The 26,043-nt window shown below is 45.2% G+C and overlaps 1 protein-coding gene across 1 annotated transcript; it reads left to right on the plus strand.

Moving 5' to 3' along the window:
* The first annotated feature begins 101 nt into the window (after window positions 1–101).
* On the plus strand, window positions 102–6,778 carry LOC309400417 (uncharacterized protein C14orf119). Its single transcript, XM_081968900.1, has 2 exons — window positions 102–553; window positions 6,278–6,778. Exons 1-2 carry the CDS (start codon window positions 432–434, stop codon window positions 6,624–6,626), a joined length of 471 nt encoding a protein of 156 aa, XP_081825026.1. The 5' UTR covers window positions 102–431; the 3' UTR covers window positions 6,627–6,778.
* Window positions 6,779–26,043: the final 19,265 nt, after the last annotated feature.

Genomic DNA, 26,043 nt, shown 5'->3' on the forward strand with positions numbered 1-26,043 from the left:
GAGACTTCCGCTCGGCGTTCGGAAGGAGGAGGAGGGAGGGGCGGCGGAGGAGCAGGAGGAGGGGGGCCGCTCTGGGTCGGGCAACTCTTTCCGGGCTACTTCGGGCATTTCCGGGTCTTTCGAGGCGGCTTCATTGGAAGTGAGAAGGAACTTCCGGACATCTTCGGCTTCGGAAGGGGGCGGTGCCGGAAAAACGTTCGGCAACTTCCGCCCAGGGCCTAAGTAAAGCGCCTTCGTTCCGAAGCCTGGCTGACACGAGTGCGCCTTCCGAGTCTTTCCGAATGAGTTCTTGACAAGGACTCGGGAACATCCGGACGTCTTCGGCTCGGAAGAGGGGGCGGTGACGGAAAAACGTTCGGCAGCTTCCGCTTAGCGCTTAAGTAAAGCGCCTTCGTTTCCGAAGCCTGGCTGGCGTCTTCGGGTCTTTCCGGATGAGTTCGGCGACTTCCGTGGCCCCGCCCGAGGCTCTTCCTCCTGCCGAAGGCGGAGCGGAGGAAAATGTCTCGAGTTTCTTTCGCAGCGATGGGACAAACCCGGATCTGAGCCAAAGCAGGTGAGAAGCAGCCAAATGCTGGCTTGTCAATCAATCAATCAATCAATCAATCAATCAGGAGATGGCTGGCATTGCAAAAGCCGCGCCTGCCTTGCTAGGTTTTTGGCGTGATGCAATCCGTTGGTAGGGGGGACTACAGATCCCATCGTGCTGAACGAACCCAAGGGCACGTGTCTCGGGGGTTGGGGCGGGGCTGCATTCCGACGGTGGGCGAGACCCAGGGTAGGGGAGCGGCCGTCTTTACCTGCCCCCGGGGTTGCAAACTGGGTTTGTGCGAGGCTGGCCAACATTGTGGGTTTGCACGAGCTCAGTTCTGTTCAAAGTTGGCTTGTTGGGAGGGGTGGGTGGGATACTCACGTGCCTGTCCCGTGGAAAGAAAGCCTCCCCCGTTGCTTCCCAACCTTGGGCAACTTTTAAGGTCGGTGGGTTTCAATTCCCAGCCTTGAAGGAAAGGAAGAAGGGAGGAGAGGGAGAAAGTTATTGAGGAAGGAAAGGGAGGAAGGAAGGAAGAACGGAAGGAGAGGGAGGAAGTTATTAAGGGAGGAAAGGAAGGAAAGAGAGGGAGGAATGGAGGAATGGAAGGGAGGAGAGGAAGAAAGTTATTAAGAAAGGAAGGGAGGAAGGAAGAACGGAAGGAGAGGGAGGAAGGCGAGAGAGAGAGAAAGTTATTAAGGGAAGAAAGGAAGGGAGGAAAGAGGGAGGAAGAACAGAAGAAGAGAGAGGGAGTAGAGGGAGAAAGTTATTAAGAAAGGAAGGGAGGAAGGAAGAACGGAAGGAGAGGGAGGAAGGGAGGAGAGAGAGAAAGTTATTAAGGGAAGAAAGAGGAAGGGAGGAAAGAGGGAGGAAGAACAGAAGGAGAGGGAGGGAGGAGAGGGAGAAAGTTATTAAGGAAGGAAAGGGAGGAAGGAAGAACGGAAGGAGAGAAAGTTATTAAGGGAGGAAAGAGAAGGAGAAATGGAGGAATGGAAGGAGGGAGGAAGGGAGGAAAGGGAGAAAGTTATTAAGGGAGGAAAGGAAGGAAAGAGTGAGAGGCAGAAAGAGGAAAGAATGATGGAAGGAAGGAAAGAAAAATGGAAGGAAAGGGAGAGAGGGAGGAAGAACAGAAGGAGAAAATTATTAAGGGTGGAAGGGAGAATGGAAGGAGGGAGAAAGAGAGGAAAGAATGACAGAAGGAGAGGGAGGGAGGAAGAATGGAAGGAAAGGGAGGGAGAAAGAACGGAAGGAGAAGGAGAAAGAAGGAGGAGGAGGGAGGAAGAAAGAATGGAAGGAAAGGGAGGAAGGAAGGAGAGGGGGAAAGGAGAGAGAGGGAGGAAAGAACTGAAGGAGAGAGAGAGATGGAGGAAGGAAGGAAGAACGGAAGGAAAGGGAGGGAGGAAGAACGGAAGGAGAGGGAGAAAGAAGGACGGAAGGAAAAATAGAAGGAAAGGGAGGAAGGAAGGAAGAACGGAAGGAGATGGGGGAAGGAGAGAGAGAAAGAAGGACCGAAGGAGAGAGTCAGAGGAAAGAAGAAAGAATGGAAGGGAGGGAAGAAAGAAGAACGGAAGGAGAGGGAAAAAGGAAGGAAGGAAGAATGGAAGAAGAGGGGGGGAGGAAGGAGACTGAGGAAGAGGGAGAAGGGAGGGAGGGAAAGAAAAGGAAGGGAGAAAAGAGAGGGAGGAAGAAAAAACTTCTAACCCTTCTTTCCTCCATCTCTCCCTTTCTTCCTTCATTTCCCTCCTTCCTTCCCTTTCTCCTTCCTTGCTTCTTTCCTCCGTTTCTCCCGCCCTTCCTCTAACCCTTCTTTGCTTCATCCTTCCTTTCTTGCCTATCTTTTTTCCTTCCCTCCCTCTTCCCCTTCTTGTCTCCCTCCCTTCCCTCCCTCCCTCCCTTCCCTCCCTCCCTCCTTCATTCCCTTTCTCCTTCCTTCCGTCCTTCAGCTGCAGTCTGCCTATCTGAAAGTTGCAAAGTTTAAAAAGCACTTTATGCAAGTTTTTCTCTTCCCACCATCCATGGAAGAGAATTTTACTTTCGGGGCTGCCCTGCCCAACCACTTCCAAGTTTGTTTCCTTCCTTCCTTCCTTCCCCCTAAAGAAAAATATTGTCTATCCCTTTGGATCTGTAAATTGAGCTTTACACAATATTTATTATAGCCTGCAGTGGGGGGTTTTTTTGAGCAAGAAGGGAGAAATTGTTAGAAAGAATCCAGCTATTTTGGCTGGGGAGGAAAAAAATAAAGAATTGAGACAGCAGGAAAGCGTGTTTTTGGCTCTTTAATGCAATTTGCATGTTATTTTTAAACCTGCTTTAGTTATTTAGCTATGCTAATTGTATTCTGAGGATGCTTGTTAGTGCTTTTCATTGGAGATGCAGAGCTGGCTTGGTCTCCCAAGCTCTCGATGGGGTTTCCTGGATGAAAACAATCTGTGGGGAATTGTGGGGATTTATTTTCAGTACAGATGTTGACGGTGATCTTTTTAGTTGTAAAAATATATTTAGAGTAGATGCACCAAGGACAAATTCCTCGTGCGTCCAGTCACACTTGGCCAATAAAGAATTCTATCCCTATTCCTATATTCTATTCTATTCCATTCTATTCTACGGTAATTCCATTCCATTCTAATTCTATTCTATTCTAATTTCATTTCATTTCATTCCATTCTAATTCCATGCCATTCTATTTCCATTCTAATTCTATTCTATTCTAATTTCATTTCATTTCATTCCATTCTAATTCCATGCCATTCTATTTCCATTCTATTCTAATTTCATTCCATTCTATTCCATTCTAATTCTATTCTATTCCATTCTATTCTAATTTCATTCCATTCTAATTCTATTCTATTCCATTCCATTCTATTTCCATTCTATTCTAATTTCATTCTATTCCATTCCATTCTAATTCTATTCTATTCCATTCTATTTCATTTCATTTCATTCTAATTCCATTCCATTCTATTTCCATTCTATTCTAATTCCATTCTATTCTATTCCATTCTAATTCTATTCCATTCTATTCTAATTTCATTTCATTCCATTCTAATTCCATTCCATTCTATTTCCATTCTATTCTAATTTCATTCCATTCTATTCCATTCTAATTCTATTCTATTCCATTCTATTCTAATTTCATTCCATTCTAATTCTATTCTATTCCATTCCATTCTATTTCCATTCTATTCTAATTTCATTCTATTCCATTCCATTCTAATTCTATTCTATTCCATTCTATTCTAATTTCATTCCATTCTAATTCTATTCTATTTCCATTCCATTCTATTTCCATTCTATTCTAATTTCATTCCATTCCAGTCTAATTCTATTTTATTCCATTCTATTCTAATTTCATTCCACTCTAATTCCATTCCATTCTAATTCCATTCTATTCTAATTTCATTCCATTCCATTCTAATTCCATTCCATTCTATTTCCATTCTATTCTAATTTCATTCCATTCCATTCTAATTCTATTTTATTCCATTCTATTCTAATTTCATTCCATTCTAATTCCATTCTATTTCCATTCCATTCTAATTCCATTCTATTCTAATTTCATTTCATTCCATTCTAATTCCATTCCATTCTATTTCCATTCTATTCTAATTTCATTCCATTCCATTCTAATTCTATTTTATTCCATTCTATTCTAATTTCATTCCATTCTATTCCATTCTAATTCTATTCTATTCCATTCTATTCTAATTTCATTCCATTCTAATTCTATTCTATTCCATTCCATTTTATTTCCATTCTATTCTAATTTCATTCCATTCTATTCCATTCCATTCTAATTCTATTCTATTCCATTCCATTCTATTTCCATTCTATTCTAATTTCATTCTATTCCATTCCATTCTAATTCTATTCTATTCCATTCTATTCTAATTTCATTCCATTCTAATTCTATTCTATTTCCATTCCATTCTATTTCCATTCTATTCTAATTTCATTCCATTCCATTCTAATTCTATTTTATTCCATTCTATTCTAATTTCATTCCATTCTAATTCCATTCCATTCTAATTCCATTCTATTCTAATTTCATTCCATTCCATTCTAATTCCATTCCATTCTATTTCCATTCTATTCTAATTTCATTCCATTCCATTCTAATTCTATTTTATTCCATTCTATTCTAATTTCATTCCATTCTAATTCTATTCTATTTCCATTCCATTCTAATTCCATTCTATTCTAATTTCATTTCATTCCATTCTAATTCCATTCCATTCTATTTCCATTCTATTCTAATTTCATTCCATTCCATTCTAATTCTATTTTATTCCATTCTATTCTAATTTCATTCCATTCTATTCCATTCTAATTCTATTCTATTCCATTCTATTCTAATTTCATTCCATTCTAATTCTATTCTATTCCATTCCATTCTATTTCCATTCTATTCTAATTTCATTCCATTCTATTCCATTCCATTCTAATTCTATTCTATTCCATTCTATCTAATTTCATTTCATTTCATTCTAATTCCATTCCATTCTATTTCCATTCTATTCTAATTCCATTCCATTCTATTCTATTCCATTCTAATTCTATTCCATTCTATTCTAATTTCATTTCATTCCATTCTAATTCCATTCCATTCTATTTCCATTCCATTCCATTCTATTCTATTCCATTCTATTCTAATTTCATTCCATTCTAATTCTATTCTATTCCATACTATTTCCATTCTATTCTAATTCCATTCCATTCCATTCTAATTCCATTCTATTCTATTCCATTCTAATTCCATTCTATTCTATGTTGACTGTGATATTTTTAGTTATGACTCTTGTCCTATAATATATCCAAGTAAGATAAGATTTTGCCTAGTTTTTTGCTCCCCAATCTAGCTTTTCTGGCATTTGCCCCTTCAGCATTTCTTCATTCCATTGTCCTCTCCAACTTTATTTTCCAAAGTCATTTAATATATACGATTTTGGGTGCTGCCCGCTCAGATGAATGAAGAAGGGAAGAAGAGAAAGCTGGAAAGGAAGGAATGGGGGAAAAGGAGAGAAGGAAGGAAAGGGGAGGAAAAAAGGAAAGAGAGGGAGGGAGGAAGAAGGGAGTGGGGAGGAAGAAAGGAACAGGAGGGAGGAAAGGGTGGAAGAAGAGAAAGAAAGGGAGGAAGAAAAGAAAGGGAGGGGGGAAGGGGGAAGAAGGAAAGGGAGGAAGGAAGGAAAGGGGGTGAGGAGGAAGAAAGGAAGGGGAGGGAGAGAAGAAGGAAAGAGGGAGGAAGGAAGGAAGGGAAGGGAGTGGGGTGGAAAAAAGGAAGAGGGATGGAGCGAAGGATGGAAGAAGAGAAGGAAAGGGAGGGAGGAAGGAAGGAAAGGGAGTGAGGAGGAAGAAAGGAAGGGGAGGGGGAGAAGAAGGAAAGAGGGAGGAAGGAAGGAAGGGAAGGGAGTGGGGTGGAAAAAAAGGAAGAGGGATGGAGTGAAGGATGGAAGAAGAGAAGGAAAGGGATGAAGAAAGGAAAGGGAGTGGGGAGGAAGAAAGGAAGGGGGGAGGGAAGAGTGGAAGGAGAGAAGGAAAGGGAGGGAGAAAGGAAGGAAAGGGAAAGAAGGAGGGGGAGGGAGAAAGGGAGGGAAGGAGAGAAGGAAGAAAGGGAGAGAAGAAGGTGAGAGAAGGAATGGGAGGTAGGGAGGAAGAAAGGGAGAGAAGGAAGGAAAGGGAGGGAGGGAAATGTAAGTCGAGGACTGGCTGAAATCCCCTCCTACCCACCCTTGTTTCTCTGTCGTCCCTTTTCAGGATGTCCGAGCCGCTGCCTTTGTCCTACGTGACGGCCCAAGAGATGCGCTGCCTCCTGCACTGGCTGTCCGGCTGGACTCCGGCCCAACGGGAACGCTTCCTCCGAGATCTGGTGGACAAGGCCGTCCCTTGGAAGCTCTTTCCCCTGCTGGAGAGCCTCTCCGGGCTCCGCGTGGGACCTGGGAAGCCTCCGTCCATCTACGAGTGCCAGATGCGCCTCTGGGACCAGTGGTTTCGGAGCTGGTCGGAAGCCGAGCGCAACGAGTTTGTCCGGCAGATGGAAGAGGAGATGCCGGAGTTGGCCGGGCGGTTTTATCGAGAAGTGGCTGCCACCGCCAGACAAGACTAAAGCGGGCCGTGACTTTCTCCCGTCCCTTTTTTTTTTCCCCTTTGGGTCTTGATTTCTCTGGACGTCTTCAGCCAGCTGAGCCAAAAGTCCTTTCCATGTTGCAACCCTGGATAATATGAAAATAAAAGTTTGTTTTAGGCAATGGAATTCTTGATTCATGGAATAGAATTCTGTTAAGATACAGCCTGTTGTGCCTTCAAATGGCTTCTACTGTACTGCTTTAAAATGGCTTCTGTACAGCGCAGTGGAGTTGCCATGGTAACGGCTTCACAGTACTCCACCAGGGGGCTCCCTCTGGTAAGGGAGGAAAAGCGAACATTAGAAATTAGGTTTGGTCCGGATATTTTCCCCCTATAAATAAATAAACCGGGCAACGGCACGTTATTTTTTATGAAAATAAAAGATGGTTTAGCAAATATAATTCCTGATTAACGGAATAGGATTCTTGATTGGCCACGGGTGAGCGGACGCACAAGGAATTTGTCTTCGGTGCGCAGAAGCGCTCCGTGTACATAAATAAAACCCCCACGTTCATAACCCCCACGGCTATATAAAAACGGTTGTGTGTGTCCCAGCATAACTCTGGAACGCCTGGAGCGATTTCAACCAAACTTGGTACACAGATGGCTTACTCTCTGGAGAAAAATACTGCGGGGGGTAAGACACCCCTAACATCCCTGGGTGTGTGTTCTGTTAAGATACAGCCTGTTGTGCCTTCAAATGGCTTCTACTGTACTGCTTTAAAATGGCTTCTGTACAGCACAGTGGAGTTGCCATGGTAACGGCTTCACAGTACTCCACCAGGGGGCTCCCTCTGGTAAGGGGGAAAGTCCAACATATTTTCCCCCTATAAATAAATACCCGGGCAACGGCACATTATTTAGTATGAAAGTAAAAGATGGTTTAGCAAATATAATTCCTGATTAACGGAATAGGGTTCTTGATTGGCCAGGGGTGATCGGATGCACAAGGAATTTGTCTTCGGGGCATAGAAGCGGTCCCGAATGCATAAATAAAACCCCCACATTTATCAAGAATCATAAATGCAAGACTTAGCGATTGTCATAGTCTTCCAAAACGAAATTCAGTGGTGAAAAGAGGAAGGTTCTACATTTAGGCAAGAAAAACGAAATGCACAGGTACAGTATACGTGTGGTACCTTGCTCGATAGTAGTAACTGGGAGAGGGATCTTGGAGTCCTAGTGGACAACCATTTAAATAGGAGCCAGCCGTGTGCAGCAGCTGCCAAAAAAGCCAACACAGTTCTAGGCTGCATCAACAGAGGGAGAGAATCAAGATCACGTGAAGGGTTAATACCACTTTACAATCCCTTGTTAAGGCCACACTTGGAATACTTAATTCAGTTTTGGTCGCCATGATGTAGAAAAGATGTGGGGACTCTAGAAAGAGTGCAGAGAAGAGCAACAAAGAGGATTAGGGGACTGGAGACTAAAACATAGGAAGAACGGTTGCAGGAACTGGATAGGTCTAGTTTAATGAAGGAGTAGGGGAGACATGATAGCAGTGTTCCAATATCTCAGGGGTTGCCCCAAAGAAGAGGGAGTCAAGCTATTCTCCAAGGCACCTGAGGGTAGAACAAGAAGTAATGGGTGGAAACTAATCAAGGAGAGAAGCAACTTAGAACTGAGGAGAAACTTCCTGACAGTGAGAACAATTCATCAGTGGAACAGAAGTTGCCTCCAGAAGTTGTGAATGCCCCAACACTGGACGTCTTTAAGAAGATGTTGGATAGCCATTTGTCTGGAACGGTGTAGGGTTTCCTGCCTAATCAAGGGGGTTGGACTAGAAGACCTCCAAGGTCCCTTCCATCTCTCTTGTTCTATTCTATTCCTAGGATACTAAACAAGCAATCCAAATCCTACTGAGAAACTAGATCAAACAATAAGAGAGGCAACTCCACCGCGCTGTACAGTAGAAGCCATTGGAAAGCAGTACACTGGAAGCCGTTTTAAGGTACAACAATACAACTAGTGAAGAATCCAAGCAACAAGGTTCTAGTCCTAAATAGAAAAGGAGACAGGTAATAGGAAGGATGAGAAGAGAATAGTAATACAGTCTTAGCCAATAGTTTGACAGTGTTGTGGGGCTGAGTTGTTTAGCGGAGTGATGGCATTGCGGGGTTTGTGGCAAACTTGTGTCTAGTTGTTGAAATGCAAAGGATTAAATGTTGAGTCATGCTGAAAATGGAGGAGGGCAGCACTGATTTTTCCTTCCTTCCTTCCTTCTATTCCTTTCCTCCCCCTGCCCCATTTCCTTCCTCCCTTCTTTCCTCGTTGTTTCTTTCCTTCCTTTCCTCTCCCTGTTTTTCTTTCTTCCCTCCCTTCTTCCTTCCTCTGTTTCCTTCCTTCCTTCCCTGCCTCCCAATCTCTCCATCTGTTCCTTCTTTTCCTCTCTCCTTCTTTCCTTCTTCCATCCCTTTTTGTTTCCTTGCTTACCTGCCTATCTCTCTACCTTCATCTATTTCTTTCTCCCCTCTTTTCTTTCTTCCCTCTGACCCTGTTTTCTTCCTTCTTCCCTCCCTGTTTCTTTCCATCCTTCCATCCTTCTCTATCTCCCTCTGCCCCTTTCCTTCCTTCCTTCTTTCCTCGTTGTTTCTTTCCTTCCTTTCCTCTCCCTGTTTTTCTTTCTTCCCTCCCTTCTTCCTTCCTCTGTTTCCTTCCTTCCTTCCCTGCCTCCCAATCTCTCCATCTGTTCCTTCTTTTCCTCTCTCCTTCTTTCCTTCTTCCATCCCTTTTTGTTTCCTTGCTTACCTGCCTATCTCTCTACCTTCATCTATTTCTTTCTCCCCTCTTTTCTTTCTTCCCTCTGACCCTGTTTTCTTCCTTCTTCCCTCCCTGTTTCTTTCCATCCTTCCATCCTTCTCTATCTCCCTCTGCCCCTTTCCTTCCTTCCTTCTTTCCTCCCTGTTTCTTTCCTTCCTTCCCTCCTCTCCTTCCCTCTGCCCCTTTCCTTTCTTCTTCCCTGTTTCTTTCCTTCCCTCCTTCTCTACCTCCCTCTGCCCATCTTCCATTTCTTCCCTCCCCTCTTCTCTACTTCCCTCTGCTCCTTTCCTTCCTTCTTTCCTTCCCTCCTTCTCTACCTCCCTCTGCCTCTCTTCCATTTCTTCCCTTCCCTCCTTCTCTACTTCCCTTTGCCCCACTTTCCTTCCTTCTTCCCTCCCTGTTACTTTCCATCCTTCCCTCCTTCTCTACCTCCCTCTGCCCCTTTCCTTCCTTCTTTCCTCCCTGTTTCTTTCTTCCCTTCCCTTCTTCTCTACTTCCCTCTGCCCCTTTCCTTCTTTCCTTCCCTTCTTCTCTACCTCCTTCTGCCCCTCTTTCCTTCCTTCTTCCTTCCATTTTTTCCTTCCCTCCTTCTCTACCTCCTTCTGCCCCTCTTTCTTTCCTTCTTCCTTCCATTTTTTCCTTCCCTCCTTCTCTACCTCCTTCTGCCCCTCTTTCCTTCCTTCTTCCTTCCATTTTTTCCTTCCCTCCTTCTCTACCTCCTTCTGCCCCTCTTTCTTTCCTTCTTCCTTCCATTTTTTCCTTCCCTCCTTCTCTACCTCCTTCTGCCCCTCTTTCCTTCCTTCTTCCTTCCATTTTTTCCTTCCCTCCTTCTCTACCTCCTTCTGCCCCTCTTTCCTTCCTTCTTCCTTCCATTTTTTCCTTCCCTCCTTCTCTACCTCCTTCTGCCCCTCTTTCCTTCCTTCTTCCTTCCATTTTTTCCTTCCCTCCTTCTCTACCTCCTTCTGCCCCTCTTTCCTTCCATTTTTTCCTTCCCTCCTTCTCTACCTCCCTCTGCCCCTCTTTCTTTCCTTCTTTCCTCCCTGTTTCTTCCCTCCTTCTCTACCACCCTCTCCCCCTCTTTCCTTCCTTCTTCCTTCCGTTTCTTTCCTTCCTCCCCTCACTCTGTTACCTTCCTTCTCTCCCGCCTATCCTTTCTTAGCTCCCTGTTCCTTCATTCTCTCCCTCCTTTTTCCTTCCTTCCTCCCTGTTTCCTTCCTTCCTTCCCTCCCTTTCCTTTTCCTCTTTCCCCTCCTTTCTTCCTTCTCTCCCTCCTTACCCCATTCCTGTTTCCTTCCTTTCCTCTACCTCTTGTCTTCCTTCATCCCTCCATTTCCTTCCTTCCCTCCTCCATCCTCTCTTCCCTCCCTTCTTCTCTTCTCCTTTTGTCTTATAATTTTGTAAAGAAGATGCATCAGTATAAAAAAAAAAAACCATCCGTGAAACCATAACAGTATAAGAACAAATTAGCAAGGGATTTTTAAATGCCACGGGAATTATATCTTTCCAGAGTATCATTAGTCAGTTACGAATTGTTGGATATATTATTTTAAGAGTCCGGAAATTACTGTTAAGATCACAAGATCAGCATGAATACCCAGATCTCGATCAGCCAAGAATAAATCACTAAGTGAGATTTATCAGCACAGAAAAAAAATTATTCTTTATTACTGAGATTTTGGTTTCAACACCCCGTGAAATTTTTTTTAAAAAAACAACAACCCCAGACTGTTCATAGAGCAAACCATTCACTGTTGTTCTAGAACGTTTAATACAGATCATCCTCGACTTACGACTGCAATGGACCTGCAAATTACGTCGTTAAAGCGAGACCAGAGAATTTTTTTGCCTCGTGTTAATGACCTTTCTTTGCCGCAGCTATTAAGTGGATTGCTAGGATAGGATAGAATTGGAATAGATAGGATAGGATAGAATTGGATAGGATGGGATGGAATAGAATTGGATAGATAGGATTGGATAGGATAGGATAGAATAGATAGGATAGGATAGAATTGGATACGATGGGATGAAATAGAATTGGATAGATTGGATTGGATAGGATAGAATAGAATAGATAGGATAGGATAGAATTGGATAGGATGGGATGGAATAGAATTGGATAGATAGGATTGGATAGGATAGGATAGGATAGGATAGGATAGAGTTGGATAGGATGGGATAAGATAGGATAGATTGGATTGGATAGGATGGAAAAGAATTGGATAGGATAGAATAGATAGGATAGGATAGGATAAATAGATAGGATACGATAGAAGGATACAATTGGATAGGATAGAATAAAATTGGATAGGATGGGATGGGATGTAATTGTATATGATAGAATAGAATTGGATAGGATAGAATTGGATAGGATAGGATAGAATAGAGTTGGATAGGATAGGATAGGATAGATAGGATTGGATAGAATAGAATTGGATAGGATTGGATAGGATAGAATAGAGTTGGATAGGATGGGATAAGATATGATAGGATGGATTGGATTGGCTTGGCTTGGATAGGATGGAATAGAATTGGATAGGATAAATAGATAGGATACGATAGTAGGATACAATTGGATAGGATAGGATGGGATGGATGGGATGGAATAGAATTGGGTAGGATAGGATAGGATAGAATAGATAGGATAGAATTGGATAGGATGGGATGGAATAGAATGGGATAAGATAGGATTGGATTGGATAGGATGGAAAAGAATTGGATAGGATGGAATAGAATAGGATAGGATACGATAGTAGGATACAATTGGATAGGATGGGATGGATGGGATGGAATAGAATTGGATAGAATAGGATAGGATAGGATAGATAGGATGGGATGGGATGTAATTGTATATGATAGAATAGAATTGGATAGGATAGGATGTATAGGATAGGATAGAATAGAATAGATGGGATAGGATAGAATTGGATAGGATGGGATGGAATAGAATTGGATAGATAGGATAGATTGGATAGGATAGAATTGGATAGGATGGGATGGGAGAGGATAGAGGGGTTGGATAGATAGGATAGAATTGGATAGAATAGAATGGAATAGACTAGAATAACAGAGTTGGGAGGGACCTTGGAGGTCTTCTAGTCCAACCCCCTACTCAAACAGAACACCTTATGCTAGGGATGGCAAACCTTTTTCGCCTCGGGTGCCAAAAGCATGTCCCACGTGTGCTATCGCATGGCCACCCTTTAATGCCCCCCATGGTGTGCTCCCTCCGCATGCGAGCGTGACACCCCCCCCCGCTGCCCCGCGGCTTTCTTGAGAGTCTGGGGAGGGCGAAAAATGGTCCAACCCGCCAACCGGAAGTTCGAGAACGGACTTCTGTGTTGGCCGTTGGGCCCTTTTTCTCCCTCCGGAGACTTCAGGAGGTTTCCCTGAAGCTCCCGGAAGGCGGAAAAAAGCAGCCCGATGTGCCAACCGGAAGACCGATTTGGAACTTCCGGTTTTGCGGGTTGGGCGGTTTTTCTCCCTGCGGAGGCTCCAGGGAAGCTTCCGGCGGGCAAAAAACGGCTGAAAATCAGCTGGCCAATGGGCGCATGCGCGCTGGAGCTTGCAGGGCCCCGCCTCGCGTGCCCTCAGAAGTAGCTCCGCCCGCCACCTGTGACATGCGTGCCATAGGTTCGCCCTCACGGTTTTCGGATTTGACTAGGTCAGGGTTGAAAAGGGAGCAGGCGCGCAAGCACTACCGAGAGCCGTAAAGAGAGCACTTCGGGCGCATGGGGACACTCGTCCGGGCCACGACAAGGAAGAGGAGCTGCCCAGGGGGCATACGCGCACTGGAAAACGAACTTCCGGTTTCCAGCACAAACCTGCACGCCGGCCAATCAGTCTTCCAGTTACTGCTTGCACGCACACCGATCAGTTGGCGGCGCAACGGAAAACGGAAAACGGGATCCTGGAGAAGGCCTCGGTCCATCGTTTTGCCCTTTTGCAAAACTAGGTGCCAAAAAAGTTTCGTTTTAACCCGCTCTTTAACTTCCTGGCCTTAGAACTTTGGACGGGGATGGGAAACCGTAAACTGATCATCGGCAGAGGAGAATGTCGAGAGGTTTTTGTTTTTAACAGAAAAGGGTTTTAGCTTTACGTTGCATTTTCCCTGATCCCGAGTTATGAGGCGGAGCAGTGTTTTTTTTTTTCCAAACTTGGAAAACGTCAAAAGCGTGCTGGCTGGGGAAATTCAATCCATCCATCAGAATGTAGCCCGGAAGGGACCTCGGAGATCTTCTAGTCCAACCCCCTGCTCAAGCGGGAGAGACTATGCCAAGGCAGGACAAGGAGCAATGGATGGAAACTAATCGAGGAGAGAAGCAACCTAGAAGCCAAGGAGAAATGTTCTGACTGTTTGAACAATGAATCAGTGGAACAACTTGCCACCAGAAGTTGTGAATGCTCCAACACTGGAAGTATTAAAGAAGAGGTTGGATAACCGTTTGTCTGAAGTGGTGTAGGGTTTCTTGCCTAAGCAGGGGGTAGGACTAGAAGACCTCCAAGGTCCCTTCCCACTCTCTTATTCAAACAGAGATGTGTGCCTTGGCTATGGGTTAAATTCAGCTCTTATGAGTAATTCCACTCCTGACCACCAGAGGCCCTACTGAGTCTTTAACCCAGTGTTTTTGTTAAGCTTGGCAGCTTTAAGATGCATGGACTTCCACTCCCAGAATGCTTCAGCCAACTATGCTGGCTGGGGAATTCTGGGAGTTGAAGTCCACACATCTTAAAGCAGCAAACTATGCTGGCTGGGGAATTCTGGGAGTTGAAGTCCACACATCTTAAAGCAGCCATGTTTGTAAAAATACTGCTTTAGTAGATAATCTCACCGTCCAATACAGAGCACAGTTTCACAGATCAGCCTTTGCAAACTTAACGTATCTCTTTTTGGACTACAGTTCCCATGGCTGTGGATTATGGGAATTTTAGCCCAAGGGTAAACATCTGGAGTTTACACTTTCTTAGAAAGAGGATTTGATTAATGAGATACATCAAGCCAATGCAGGATTTATTGGCCTTTGGCATATGTTGGGTGAATCGTGGTTTAACATGTGTTAATCATGGTTTAATAGGTTGAGTGAACCATGGTTTAATGTGTGTTAATCGTGGTTTAATATGTTGGGTGAATCATGGTGTAATATGCTGGGTGAATCGCGGTTTAATATGATGTGCGAATCATGGTTTAATATGTTGGGTGAATCATGGTTTAATGCAAACCCAACCAACTGGGGTTTATTTGATACATGATGGTGAAAGAATAGCTCAACCCAACACAACCCAACCCAACCACTGACTCAAGTTATTATCTATGTTTTGTAGTTGTTTGATGGGCACAGAGGTCAGAAAAATCAAGATGGCCACCACAAATGCAATCCAAGCCTTGTCCTTTTTTTGGGACAGCCACTGTGCCAAATCTATTTTGGCAGGGAAAGTCTTAAAGCCGGGGGTTCCCCAACCTGGCCATTTTGAGACTTGTGAACTACAATTCCCAGAATTCCTTGCTGGCTGGGGGATTCTGGGTCTTGAAGTCCACGCGGCTTAAAATTTTGAGACTCGTGGACGTTGATTCCCAGAATTCCTTGCTGGCTGGGGGATTCTGGGAGTTGAAGTCCACGCGGCTTAAAATTTTCAGCCGTGCGGACTTCGATTCCCAGGATTCTTCGCTGGTTGGGGAATTCTGGGAGTCCACAAGTCTTAAAATTGCCAAGCTGGGAGACCCTTGCGTTAAAGTAGCATGAGGGAGATGGCTGCATTCAAATAAAATATTGTCTGTGTGTGTGTGTGTATTTTTTTCACACACACACACACACACACAAACCGATGCTCATTTTGTTATTTCCTTTCAGAATAAGCGTCTTGATCCAGAGTCCAGATAGAGCTAGTGCCCAGCTGCTGCAACATCACCAGTGTCAAAAGATAATGAATTCTGTAGATTGTGTAATTTCTGCCCTTAAGAGTCATCACGAGTTACCTGACACCACTTCCTTATGAACACAAGAAGAAGAAGAAGAAAAAATAAGAAATGAAAGCCGTGAGTTCAGAAGAAAGAAAAGGAACGGAGCAAAATCTTGTTCGTGCCAACCGCCTGTCCCCATTTTCCTGCCCCTGGAAATGATCTTGGCTTCCATCCGTTCCCAACGCCGCGCCCAACGTTTGCCTTCGGTTGTTTGCCCGTCTCTGGAAGTAACCTGGTTAGTTTTAACCCTGGTTTGTTTTTCCCACGTTGCACAGATTTGAAAAGGAGTTCGGGTTCACCGAGGGTTGTGCATACAGATGAACAGAGTTGGAAGGGACCTTGGAGGTCATCTAGTCTAACCCCCCTGCCCAAGCAGGAGACCTTACACCGTTTCTGACAACTTGCAGTCCAGGCTCTTCTGGAAAGCCTCCTGGGATGAAGCTCCCACAACTTCCAAAGGCAACTTCTCTTCCATCGGTGGATTGTTCTCACTGTCAGAAAATTCCTCCTTATTTCCAGGTTGAATCTCTCTCCTTGGTCAGTTCCCATCCATTATTCCTTGTCTGGACTTCAGGTGCTTTGGAAAATAGCTTGACCCCCTTCCTCCTCTCTGGGGCAGCCCCTCAAATATTGGAAGATGCTATCCTGTCTCCCCTGGTCCTTCTCTTCACTAGACTAGCCATGCCCAGTTCCTGCAACCGTTCATCGTAGGTTCGAGCCTCCCGTCCCCTCGTCATCCTGGTTGCTCTTCTCTGCACTCTTTTTAGAGTCTCAACCTCTTTTTTTTATAGTGTGGTGACCAAAACTGAATGCAGTACTCTAGGTGTGGCCTTACTAAGGCTTTACAGAGTGGAATTAGTACTTACCTTCCTCTGTTTCTGGATAGACCAGTCATAAACAGATTAATCCTGTAAGCAAATTGCATACAGCTATTATATAGCCACTCGTTTAGTGACCGTTCCAATTTACAGCAGCCCTGAAAAATGGGAGTAGGTCTGTCAGTTTTCCACTCGTGCGAGGAAGGAAAATGCGTACAAGTGGTTCTGCAGATGGCATTTTCCCCCAGCACGGCTCTCTAAAATGTTTTAAAAATTATGCTCCAAATTGTTGAAAGTGCAAAAAAAACAAAACATCAGGCACTTTTTCTCATATATGTTGGATATGCAAGGAGGCAAAAAGATATTGGAGAATGCTACAGTTATGGCTGGAGGAAATGGTGGGAGAGCAAATTCTGTTCAAAGAAGACATTTTCCTCCTAGGCATCATAATTCCAGAGGGGTATAAGAAGGATGCACTTTATTTCGCGATCCACGTATTGAATGCGCCACGAATCACCTACCCGCCGTCTTGGTAAAAAGAAAGTATCCCATCAGAGTGAGACATAGGTAGAAAATAATAGCCTGCTCTCCCTAGAATTAAAAAATAAATAAAGAGGAGCTGGTATATTATGATGTTTGGAACAGATGTTATTATTGGAATAAGACAAGGTGACAAGACCGGAACCAATTGTAAATAATGCGATGGGATACAATACAATACAATACAATAGTAGAGTTGGAAGGGACCTTGGAGGTCTTCTAGTCCAACCCCCTGCCTAGGCAGGAAACCCTATACCGTTTCAGACAAATGGCTATCCAACCTCTTCTAAAAGACTTCCAGTGTTGGGGCATTCACAACTTCCGGAGGCAACTTCTGTTCCACTGATTCATTGTTCTCACTGTCAGGAAATTTCTCCTCAGTTCTAAGTTGCTTCTCTCCTTGATTAGTTTCCACCCATTGCTTCTTGTTCTACCCTCAGGTGCCTTGGAGAATAGCTTGACTCCCTCTTCTTTGTGGCAACCCCTGAGATATTGGAAGACTGCTATCATGTCTCCCCTAGTCCTTCTTTCTATTAAGCTAAACATACCCAGTTCCTGCAACCATTCTTCCTATGTTTTAGTCTCCAGTCCCCTAATCCTCTTTCTTGCTCTTCTCTGCACTCTTTCTAGAGTCTCCACATCTTTTCTACATCGTGGTGACCAAAACTGAATGCAATATTCCAAGTGTGGCCTTACCAAGGGATTGTAAAGCGGTATTAACCCTTCACGTGATCTTGATTCTCTCCCTCTGTTGATGCAACCTAGAACTGTGTTGGCTTTTTTGGTAGCTGCTGCACACGGCTGGCTCCTATTTAAATGGTTGTCCACTAGAACTCCAAGATCCCTCTCACAGTTACTACTACTGAGCAAGGTATCACCTATACTGTACCTGTGCAATGGGTGGAAACTAATCAAGGAGAGAAGCAACTTAGAACTGAGGAGACATTTCCTGACAGTTAGAACAATTAATCAGTGGAACAGAAGTTGCCTCCAGAAGTTGTGAATGCCCCAACACTGGAAGTCCTTAAGAAGATGTTGGATAGCCATGTGTCTGAAACAATATAGAGTTTCCTGCCTAGGCAGGGGGTTGGACTAGAAGACCTCCAAGGTCCCTTCCAACTCTGCTATTGTATATTGTATAAGTTACTACCGGTTCGGCTGAACTGGTGGGAACTCATCTCTGGAACCCTGACCTCTAGATTTTGGGGGTATTCCCCCCCCCTGCATCGAACCCTGACCAATGCAAACCAACAGGTGTTATCTCCTGTCTCGGGGGGTGACGGAGAACCATAGTCTTCTGCAAAAATCGCTCTGACACAGAACTCGGTCAGGGGACTTCCGAATCGTGAGTTCTCTTCCGAGAAACGGCGCTTCTCCTTCCCTGAGCATGCTGGGAAGGCCATGGGGAAAAAAATAATAATTTGTTTTTAGGGTGCCCACTTCTTTGAGGGGCGCTATCCTGACCATCCATCACCCGTGGGCCTCTTCTCTCTTTGTCGGATTGTGGTGGACAGCAGCGTCGGCGAGCTCCCGGAAGCGCTCCAGATCAGCAGAAGGGATTGCGCAAACGTACCCGTTGCAGGACGCCCGAGAAGGTTGTGTGAGGAACGGGAAAAGGTGTACCTTCGCGGTTGAGAAAGAGAGAAGTACCGCAACGATGACACGGGAGGAAGGGAAAATCAAGCGGTGTGGTGGGTGAGGGAGTTCGGAGCACCGAGGAAGCTCTTCTGCTCCAGGATTTAGCCGGCGGGAAGAGGACCGACCCTTTTCACAGCCCGGGCTGGACTTTGTCCGTACTTCGAAACGGGATGCCCGTTTTTCAAAAGGGGACTCCCGGGGGCAACAGGTTGGTGGCGTTTGCAAAGGGCAAGGGGAGAAGCGAAGAGTGCTTGTGGTTTGCGGTAGGTTTTCTTTCTCCTTCCTGATGGTGTAACAGTTGGTTTCACAAGACAATGCAATAGGAGTAGTGGCTTACCTTGAAGTTAGCTGGTTTCTACCTCTGTCTTGAAGGAGAGGAAGAGAGAACTTCCAGACCAGGGGACCTTGGCCAGAGAGGGACAGAAACCCAAAAGCTGAGAGGACCTTTGTTTGGAGTGGGATATTCTCTTTAAGGCCTCTCAGTTGTGTCTCTTGTGGTCATGAGATCTCAGAGAGCCCAGGAAAGGTTGACCTTCTTCTCCTTGCGTGACCACAACACCTCCGTCCATAAGTAGTTCTCCGGAGGTTGTCACATCAACCGCTGCCTTGCACAAACTCTTGTGTGCTCGCATCTATGTGTGGGTGTGTGTGGCGGAGGGTCATGGAGAAAGTGACTGGGAATCCTTCAAGTTAGAACTTCGGCTACTTGACCTTCTCTTGGATGGTTGCGTGGACCTCTCTTAGGGATTGTCCACCCAAAGGTCCTTGGAATGATGAATGATGAAACGGATGGTTTTTTTTTTCTAAAACAAGAGGATCCAAACACAGACCCCAAAAGATGGAGCTGGCATTCTAACCGAGGCATCCCGAGAGCAGGAAGCAAACTCCTGGTCCTGACAAAAACCCCTTTTATTCATTGGCTGGGAATTCTCCTCATTCCCATCCAGCAAAGTCTTTCAAGGGAGGATTTACGGTCACAGACCTTATCTGGCTTGGAGAGCTGACAGGCCGATAGCTGCAAAACCTGGCTAGGAGTCTCGGAGAGTCATGAACCAATGAAGGAAACTAATTGTCTCCTGCAAACTCCACTCCCCTGGCGCTCCCTCTTTTATTTCCTCTGGGAGGGGCCATTCATCATCCACCTGTGGCCTTACTCCAAAGTCGACCCCTGGTCTTTAGCTGTTCCCTTCTTGTCTGGCCACTCTGCGCATGCACACACTGGGAACAGGCTCCAGCTGTTCTGCCTCACTGATGTCTGACTCCGAAGGCAGTTGATAACTGGCATACGGCCCTGGCCCCTTTTCTGCCTCCGACACAGAGCCCTCATCTGAGCCTTCCCCAGACTCCAGGACTGGCCCATGTTCGTCCCCAACCTCCTCAATGTCCGAATCTGCTGGCCACTGGTGGGCCACAACAGCTGGATATTGGTAGAGCAACACGTGGAAGAAAGTCATCCTGACATTGGATGGCACCTATTCTACAAACAAGAACAGAATAGGTGGTACCTTGCTCAGTAGTAGTAACTGTGAAAAGGATCTTGGAGTCCTCGTGGACAACCATTTAAATAGGAGCCAGCAGTGTGCAGCAGCTGCCAAAAAAGCCAACACAGTTCTAGGCTGCATCAACAGAGGGAGAGAATCAAGATCACGTGAAGGGTTAATACCACTTTACAATCCCTTGGTAAGGCCACACTTGGAATACTGCATTCAGTTCTGGTCGCCACGATGTAAAAAAGATGCGGAGACTCTAGAAAGAGTGCAGAGAAGAGCAACCAAGAGGATTAGGGGACTGAAGGGTAAAACATAGGAAGAACGGTTGCAGGAACTGGGGATGTCTAGTTTAAGGAAAAGAAGGACTAGGGGAGACATGATAGCAGTCTTCCAATATCTCAGGGGTTGCCACAAAGAAGAGGGAGTCAAACTATTCTCCAAGGCACCTGAGGGTAGAACAAGAAGCAATGGGTGGAAACTAATCAAGGAGAGAAGCAACTTAGAACTGAGGAGAAACTTCCTGACAGTGAGAACAATTAATCAGTGGAACAGAAGTTGGCTCCAGAAGTTGTGAATGCCCCAACACTGGAAGTCTTGAAGAAGATGTTAGATAGCCATCTGTCTGAAATGATAAAGGGTTTCCTGCCTAGGCAGGGGGTTGGACTAGATGACCTCCAAGGTCCCTTCCAACTCTATTCTTCTGTTATGTGAATAGCCTTCCCTCGTTATTGCTGATAGATTTCTTTTTTTCTAAGTTTTGGGCTGCTCTTTCTCCCGGAAAATAAGAGGGAGACACTTTTGTTTGACCTGGCGGAAACCCTAGATTCAGTTTCTAAGTAGGGCTTAAAAGAATTGTGTGTCTGAAAATTTGGAATGAAACCTCCCAATCACAAAACCGGTGACTTTTAATCCCAAACACCACATGTTGTGTGAATGTGGACAGAGATTCTCAGACATTCGGGACGCAGAATTGCATGCATACTTTAAACCCAAGAATACCCTAAGGCCGAAGCTTGTCCTCCTAAGGAGAACACATCCGGGCACAAACCGAGCAACTCAACCCAGTAAGACAACTTACAATAATACAATAATACAAGAGCAGAGTTGGAAGGGACCTTGGAGGTCTTCTAGTCCAACCCCCTGCCTAGGCAGGAAACCCTTTACCCTTCCAGACAAATGGCTATCCAACATCTTCTTAAAGACTTCCAGTGTTGGGGCATTCACAACTTCTGGAGGAAACTTCTGTTCCACTGATTGATTGTTCTCACTGTCAGGAAGTTTCTCCTCAGTTCTAAGTTGCTTCTCTCCTTGATTAGTTTCCACCCATTGCTTCTTGTTCTACCCTCAGGTGCCTTGGAGAATAGTTTGACTCCCTCTTCTTTGTGGCAACCCCTGAGATATTGGAAGACTGCTATCATGTCTCCCCTAGTCCTTCTTTCTATTAAGCTAAACATACCCAGTTCCTGCAACCGTTCTTCATATGTTTTAGTCTCCAGTCCCCTAATCATCTTTGTTGCTCTTCTCTGCACTCTTTCTAGAGTCTCCACATCTTTTCTACATCGTGGCGACCAGAACTGAATGCCCTATTCCAAGTGTGGTCTTACCAAGGCCGTATAAAGTGGTATTTGCACTTCACGTGATCTTGATTCTATCCCTCTGTTGATGCAGCCTAGAACTGTGTTGGCTTTTTTGGCAGCTGCTGCACACGGCTGGCTCCTATTTAAATGGTTGTCCACTAGGACTCCAAGATCCCTTTCACAGTTACTACTATTGAGTAAGGTGCCACCTATACTGTCGCTGTGCACTTAGAAGTAAGGAGAACTTTCCTGACAGAACAATTAATCCGTGGAACGATTTGCCTCTAGAAGTTGTGGAATGCCCCAACCCTGGAAGTTTTTGGGTGTTTTTTTTTTTTTTAGAGAGAAGAGATTAGCCAACCATTGGTCAGGGATGGTATAGGGGCAAGGGGTTAGACTAGAAGACCTCCCAGGTCCCTTCCCCCTTTTATCTTTTATCCTGAGACGTGCGCAGATCTGTACTTTGGGGAAACAAAACAACCACCTCACAGACACAGGACCCAACATAGGAGAAGAAACGCCTTAGGAATCTGCATTTTGAAAGACAAGGCCACTTTTGGGAAGACAGCAAAGTCCACAGTCTGGAGAGAGAAGACCGCTGGTTTGAAAGACGGGTCAAAGAGGCCATCTATCTTAGCCTTCAACGGCCTTCCCTCAACGGAGGGGGAGGATTTAAGGCACCTCCTATCTCCAGTTTACGAGATGACTGTTTCAGCAGTTCCAAGAAGGTTCAGCACTCATTTTCACAATCATTTGACCCCCGAGGGCACACAGATAAGCCCCCGAGTGGCATCAACAGCTCTCGGAGAGAATGCTAAACAACTAGGTAGAACATAGAACAATAGAGTTAGAAGCAGTGGTGAGCTGCTGCTGATTCGGGCTGGGTCTGTCCGAACCAGGAGCTCCGAGCACTGGCTGGCCACGCCCGCCCAGCCTGACGCTATCTGGTCCTAGATCAGAGGGGGTATTCAGCCGGTTCTGACCAGTTCTGGAGAACCGGTAGCGGAAATTTTGAGTCGTTCATAGAAACGGTAAATACCACCTCTGACTGTCCCTGCCCACATCTATTCTCTGCCTCCCGAGTCCCAGCTGATCAGGAGGGAATGGGGATTTTGCAGTAACCTTCCCCTGGAGTGTGGAGGGAATGAGGATTTTGCAGTATCCTTCTTCTTCTGGAGTGGGGTGGGAATGAGGACCTTGGAGGTCTTCTAGTCCAACCCCCTGCCTAGGCAGGAAACCCTATACCGTTTCAGACAAATGGTGATCCAACATCTTCTTAAAGACTTCCAGTGTTGGGGCATTCACAACTTCTGGAGGCAACTTCTGTTCCACTGGTTAATTGTTCTAACTGTCAGGAAATTTCTCCTCAGTCCTAAGTTGCTTCTCTCCTTGATTAGTTTCCACCCATTGCTTCTTCTTCTACCCTCAGGTGCCTTGGAGAATAGTTTGATTCCCTCTTCTTTGTGGCAACCCCTGAGATATTGGAAGACTGCTATCACCCCTACTCCTTCTTTTCATCAAACTAGAGATACCCAATTCCTGCAACCGTTCTTCATATGCTTTAGCCTCCAGTCCCCTAATCCTCTTTGTTGCTCTTCTCTGCACTCTTTCTAGACTCTCTGGATCTTTTCTACATTGTGGTGACCAAAACTGAGTGCAATAGAGGTGTCAAAAAAAGCTTTAGAGGTGTATAAAGGCGAATAAAAGAATAATAGAATAGGGGTGAATAAAAATAGTGGAATAACAGCGTTGCAAGGGACCTTGGAGGTCTTCTAGTCCAACCCCCCCCCCCTATTCAAACTAAATGCCTTACGTTATGCCGTTTCAGACAAAGAGTTCTCCCATCTCGTCTTTAAAATCTCCAGTGATGGATCACCTACACCTTCTGGATTTATTGTTCTTTCATGAAATTTCTCCTTAGTTCTAGGTTGCTTCTCTCCTTGTTTAGTTTCCATCCATTGTTCCTTGTCTTAGGGTTTTTTTTGGGGGGGGGGTGCTTTGGAGAATAGCCTTATCTTTGTAGAAGCTGCTCAAATATTGGAAGACTGCTATCATGCCTCCCCTGGTCCTTCTCTTCGCTAATCTACCGTTCTTCATCTGTTTTAGCCTCCTGATCATCTTGGTTGCTCTTCTCTGCACTCTTTCCAGAGTCTCCACATCTGTTTTGTATTGGGGGTGACCACAGCTGGATGCAGAATCCCACCTCTGGTCTGACTAAGACTTTGTAAAGTTGTCCAAGAGCTTCACATTATCTTCCCTCTATCCCTCTGTTGATACAGCCTAGGACTGCATTGGCTTTTTTTAACTGCAAGGTATATAAATCCTCCCATCCGGCCCTCCCACCCTCCAGCTAGAACTGATGAAGCTTCTTGGGTGAGAAACACCTTCAAGGAAAAACAAAGAAAGTCCAATCCAGTTGCCTTTTGGGGGGTGGGGGGATGGGAAAGGAAAGCATCTTTGAGTTCTGTTGTGTGGCTCCTGAATTGGACGGTAGGCAGCTGTTTCGGATCCAGCTGTGTTTTGGGTTCTCCGGGGACGATAAAAATACTTCTTCGCTGCTTATCTTTCTTTCTTTCTTTCTTTCTTTCTTTCTTTCTTTCTTTCTTTCTTTCTTTCTTTCTTTCTTTTTCTTTCCCTTTATTTTTCTAAACAAGAATAACTCCAATCCTGGAAGTGTCTTTGTGTGTCTGTTTTCTTTGTCCAGTTGTAGGACTTGGTCCCTTGCAGATAGAAATCCAGAATGGAAAGGAGAGAAGAAGATTGAATCTCTTTAGGATGAGTGTTTCTCTCCATCTCGGAGACCTTTGGAAGTGTGGACCTCAACTCCCAGATTCCCCCAGCCTGTCCGCACATCTGAACGTTGCCAAAGTGGAGAAACCTAGAGCCTAGATATCAGGAGGAACATCTTAAGAGTGTGAGCTATCAGCTAAGGCAAGGGACTCCAACCTTGGCAACTTTAAGACTTGCGGACTTCAACTCCCAGAATTCCCCAGCCACTCCTGCTGACTGGGGAATTCTGGGAATTGATGTCCATCAAGTTGTCAAAGTTGGAGATCCCTGGTTAGGGACAGGAAGGAAGAACAATGCCACCAACGTAGGTCTGGGCCACAGATATCGCCAGATATCACCGTTGTCTCCTCCTCCTCCTGACACTCGCACACTTACCAATTCACACGCACACAATTTCCACACGGCCACTGTTGCCTTCCGCATCCTTTGCAAGCCTCCGCCTTACGCCGATCCAGAGTGGAGCGAGGCGACCGAGGCTTAAAAAGAGGTGAGGGGTTTGCCACCCAACCCACCCACCCACTCGCCCGCAAGGGGGACCCCCCCACCTCTTCCTCACACCCAGATTTCGATCCTTGGCTTCCAAGGTTCTAGAACGTGACCGGCAAGATCTCCCCGGGTGCGTTCAAATTCACTGCCGTAAAATGTTTTATAGGTGGCACTTACCACGGGCAGGATTAGCAAAGTCGTTTAAAAAACTTGCCCGCCAAATGCTAGAAACGTAACCCGACAGTAGGCACCTACCATCACATGTGGTGGACTTGGGTGAAAGCGAAGAATTACGGAATAGAAATACATATATGGTTGAGATTCAGCCGGTTTGAGACGGTTCAGGCAAATCGGTTGTTAAATTGCTGGCTGGCCGTACCCCTTCCTGATCTGCCCCTTCCGGGAGTCCCCACGTGCTCCGTTTTGGCTCCCAAGTAAGTGCGGGGAGGCCCACTAGGCCCAAGACAGGAGGCGTGGAGGGGATGCGACGCAGCCCCCCGCGACCCCCAGGGGGATGCGAGGAGACCGAGTGCTGCCAATCACATCTCCTGGCCACGCCCACCCAGCCGGTCATTAGGGCTGAGAACCGGTTGTTAAATTATTTGAATCCCACCACTGAAAAAAAGGGAATGTGTATTTAAAATTCCGTATAGTCTTGACATCAACAAGAGTTGTATTTGCACAGTATTGGAAAAAATGAGGAAACTCCGAGAGAAGTAATGAAAAAAAAAAAATTAGATTGCGCAGAAATGGATAGGCTGACCTTAAAGATAAAAGAGAAGGAAGATACGGAATATTTTCCAATGTGGGATTTGTTTTATAACTGGTTGCAGAATAGAAGTAGAAATTATGAGTTGGGAAAATGTTGTTGTTATCAATATTCTTATTGTTATTATATGTTATATGTAGGTAAGCAATTGACCTGGACATTACACTAGTCACAAAGCACATATGTATGTATGTTAATTGAAAATGTATAACTCTATCTATGTATAAATGTGTGTGTCTGTGTTGGTGTCCTCCAGCATAACTCTGGAACGCCTGGGGCGATTTCAACCAAACTTGGTACACAGATGACTTACCCTCTGGAAAAATATACTGTGGGGGTAAGACACCCCTAAGATGCATCAGGGTGTGTGTTCTCTTAAGATACAGCCTGATGTGCCTTAAAACGGCTTCTACCGTACTGACTTAAAATGGCTTCTACTGTACAGCACAGTGGAGTTGCTGTGGTAACGCCTTCACAGTACTCCAGAAGTGGGGTCCCTCCGGTAAGGGGGAAAATCCAATATTAGAAATCATTTTCCCCCCCCCTATAAATAAATAAATACCCGGACAA

The sequence above is a fragment of the Natrix helvetica genome (assembly GCF_964273705.1).
Source record: "Natrix helvetica genome assembly, chromosome: W".
Taxonomy (NCBI): Eukaryota; Metazoa; Chordata; class Lepidosauria; order Squamata; family Natricidae; genus Natrix; species Natrix helvetica.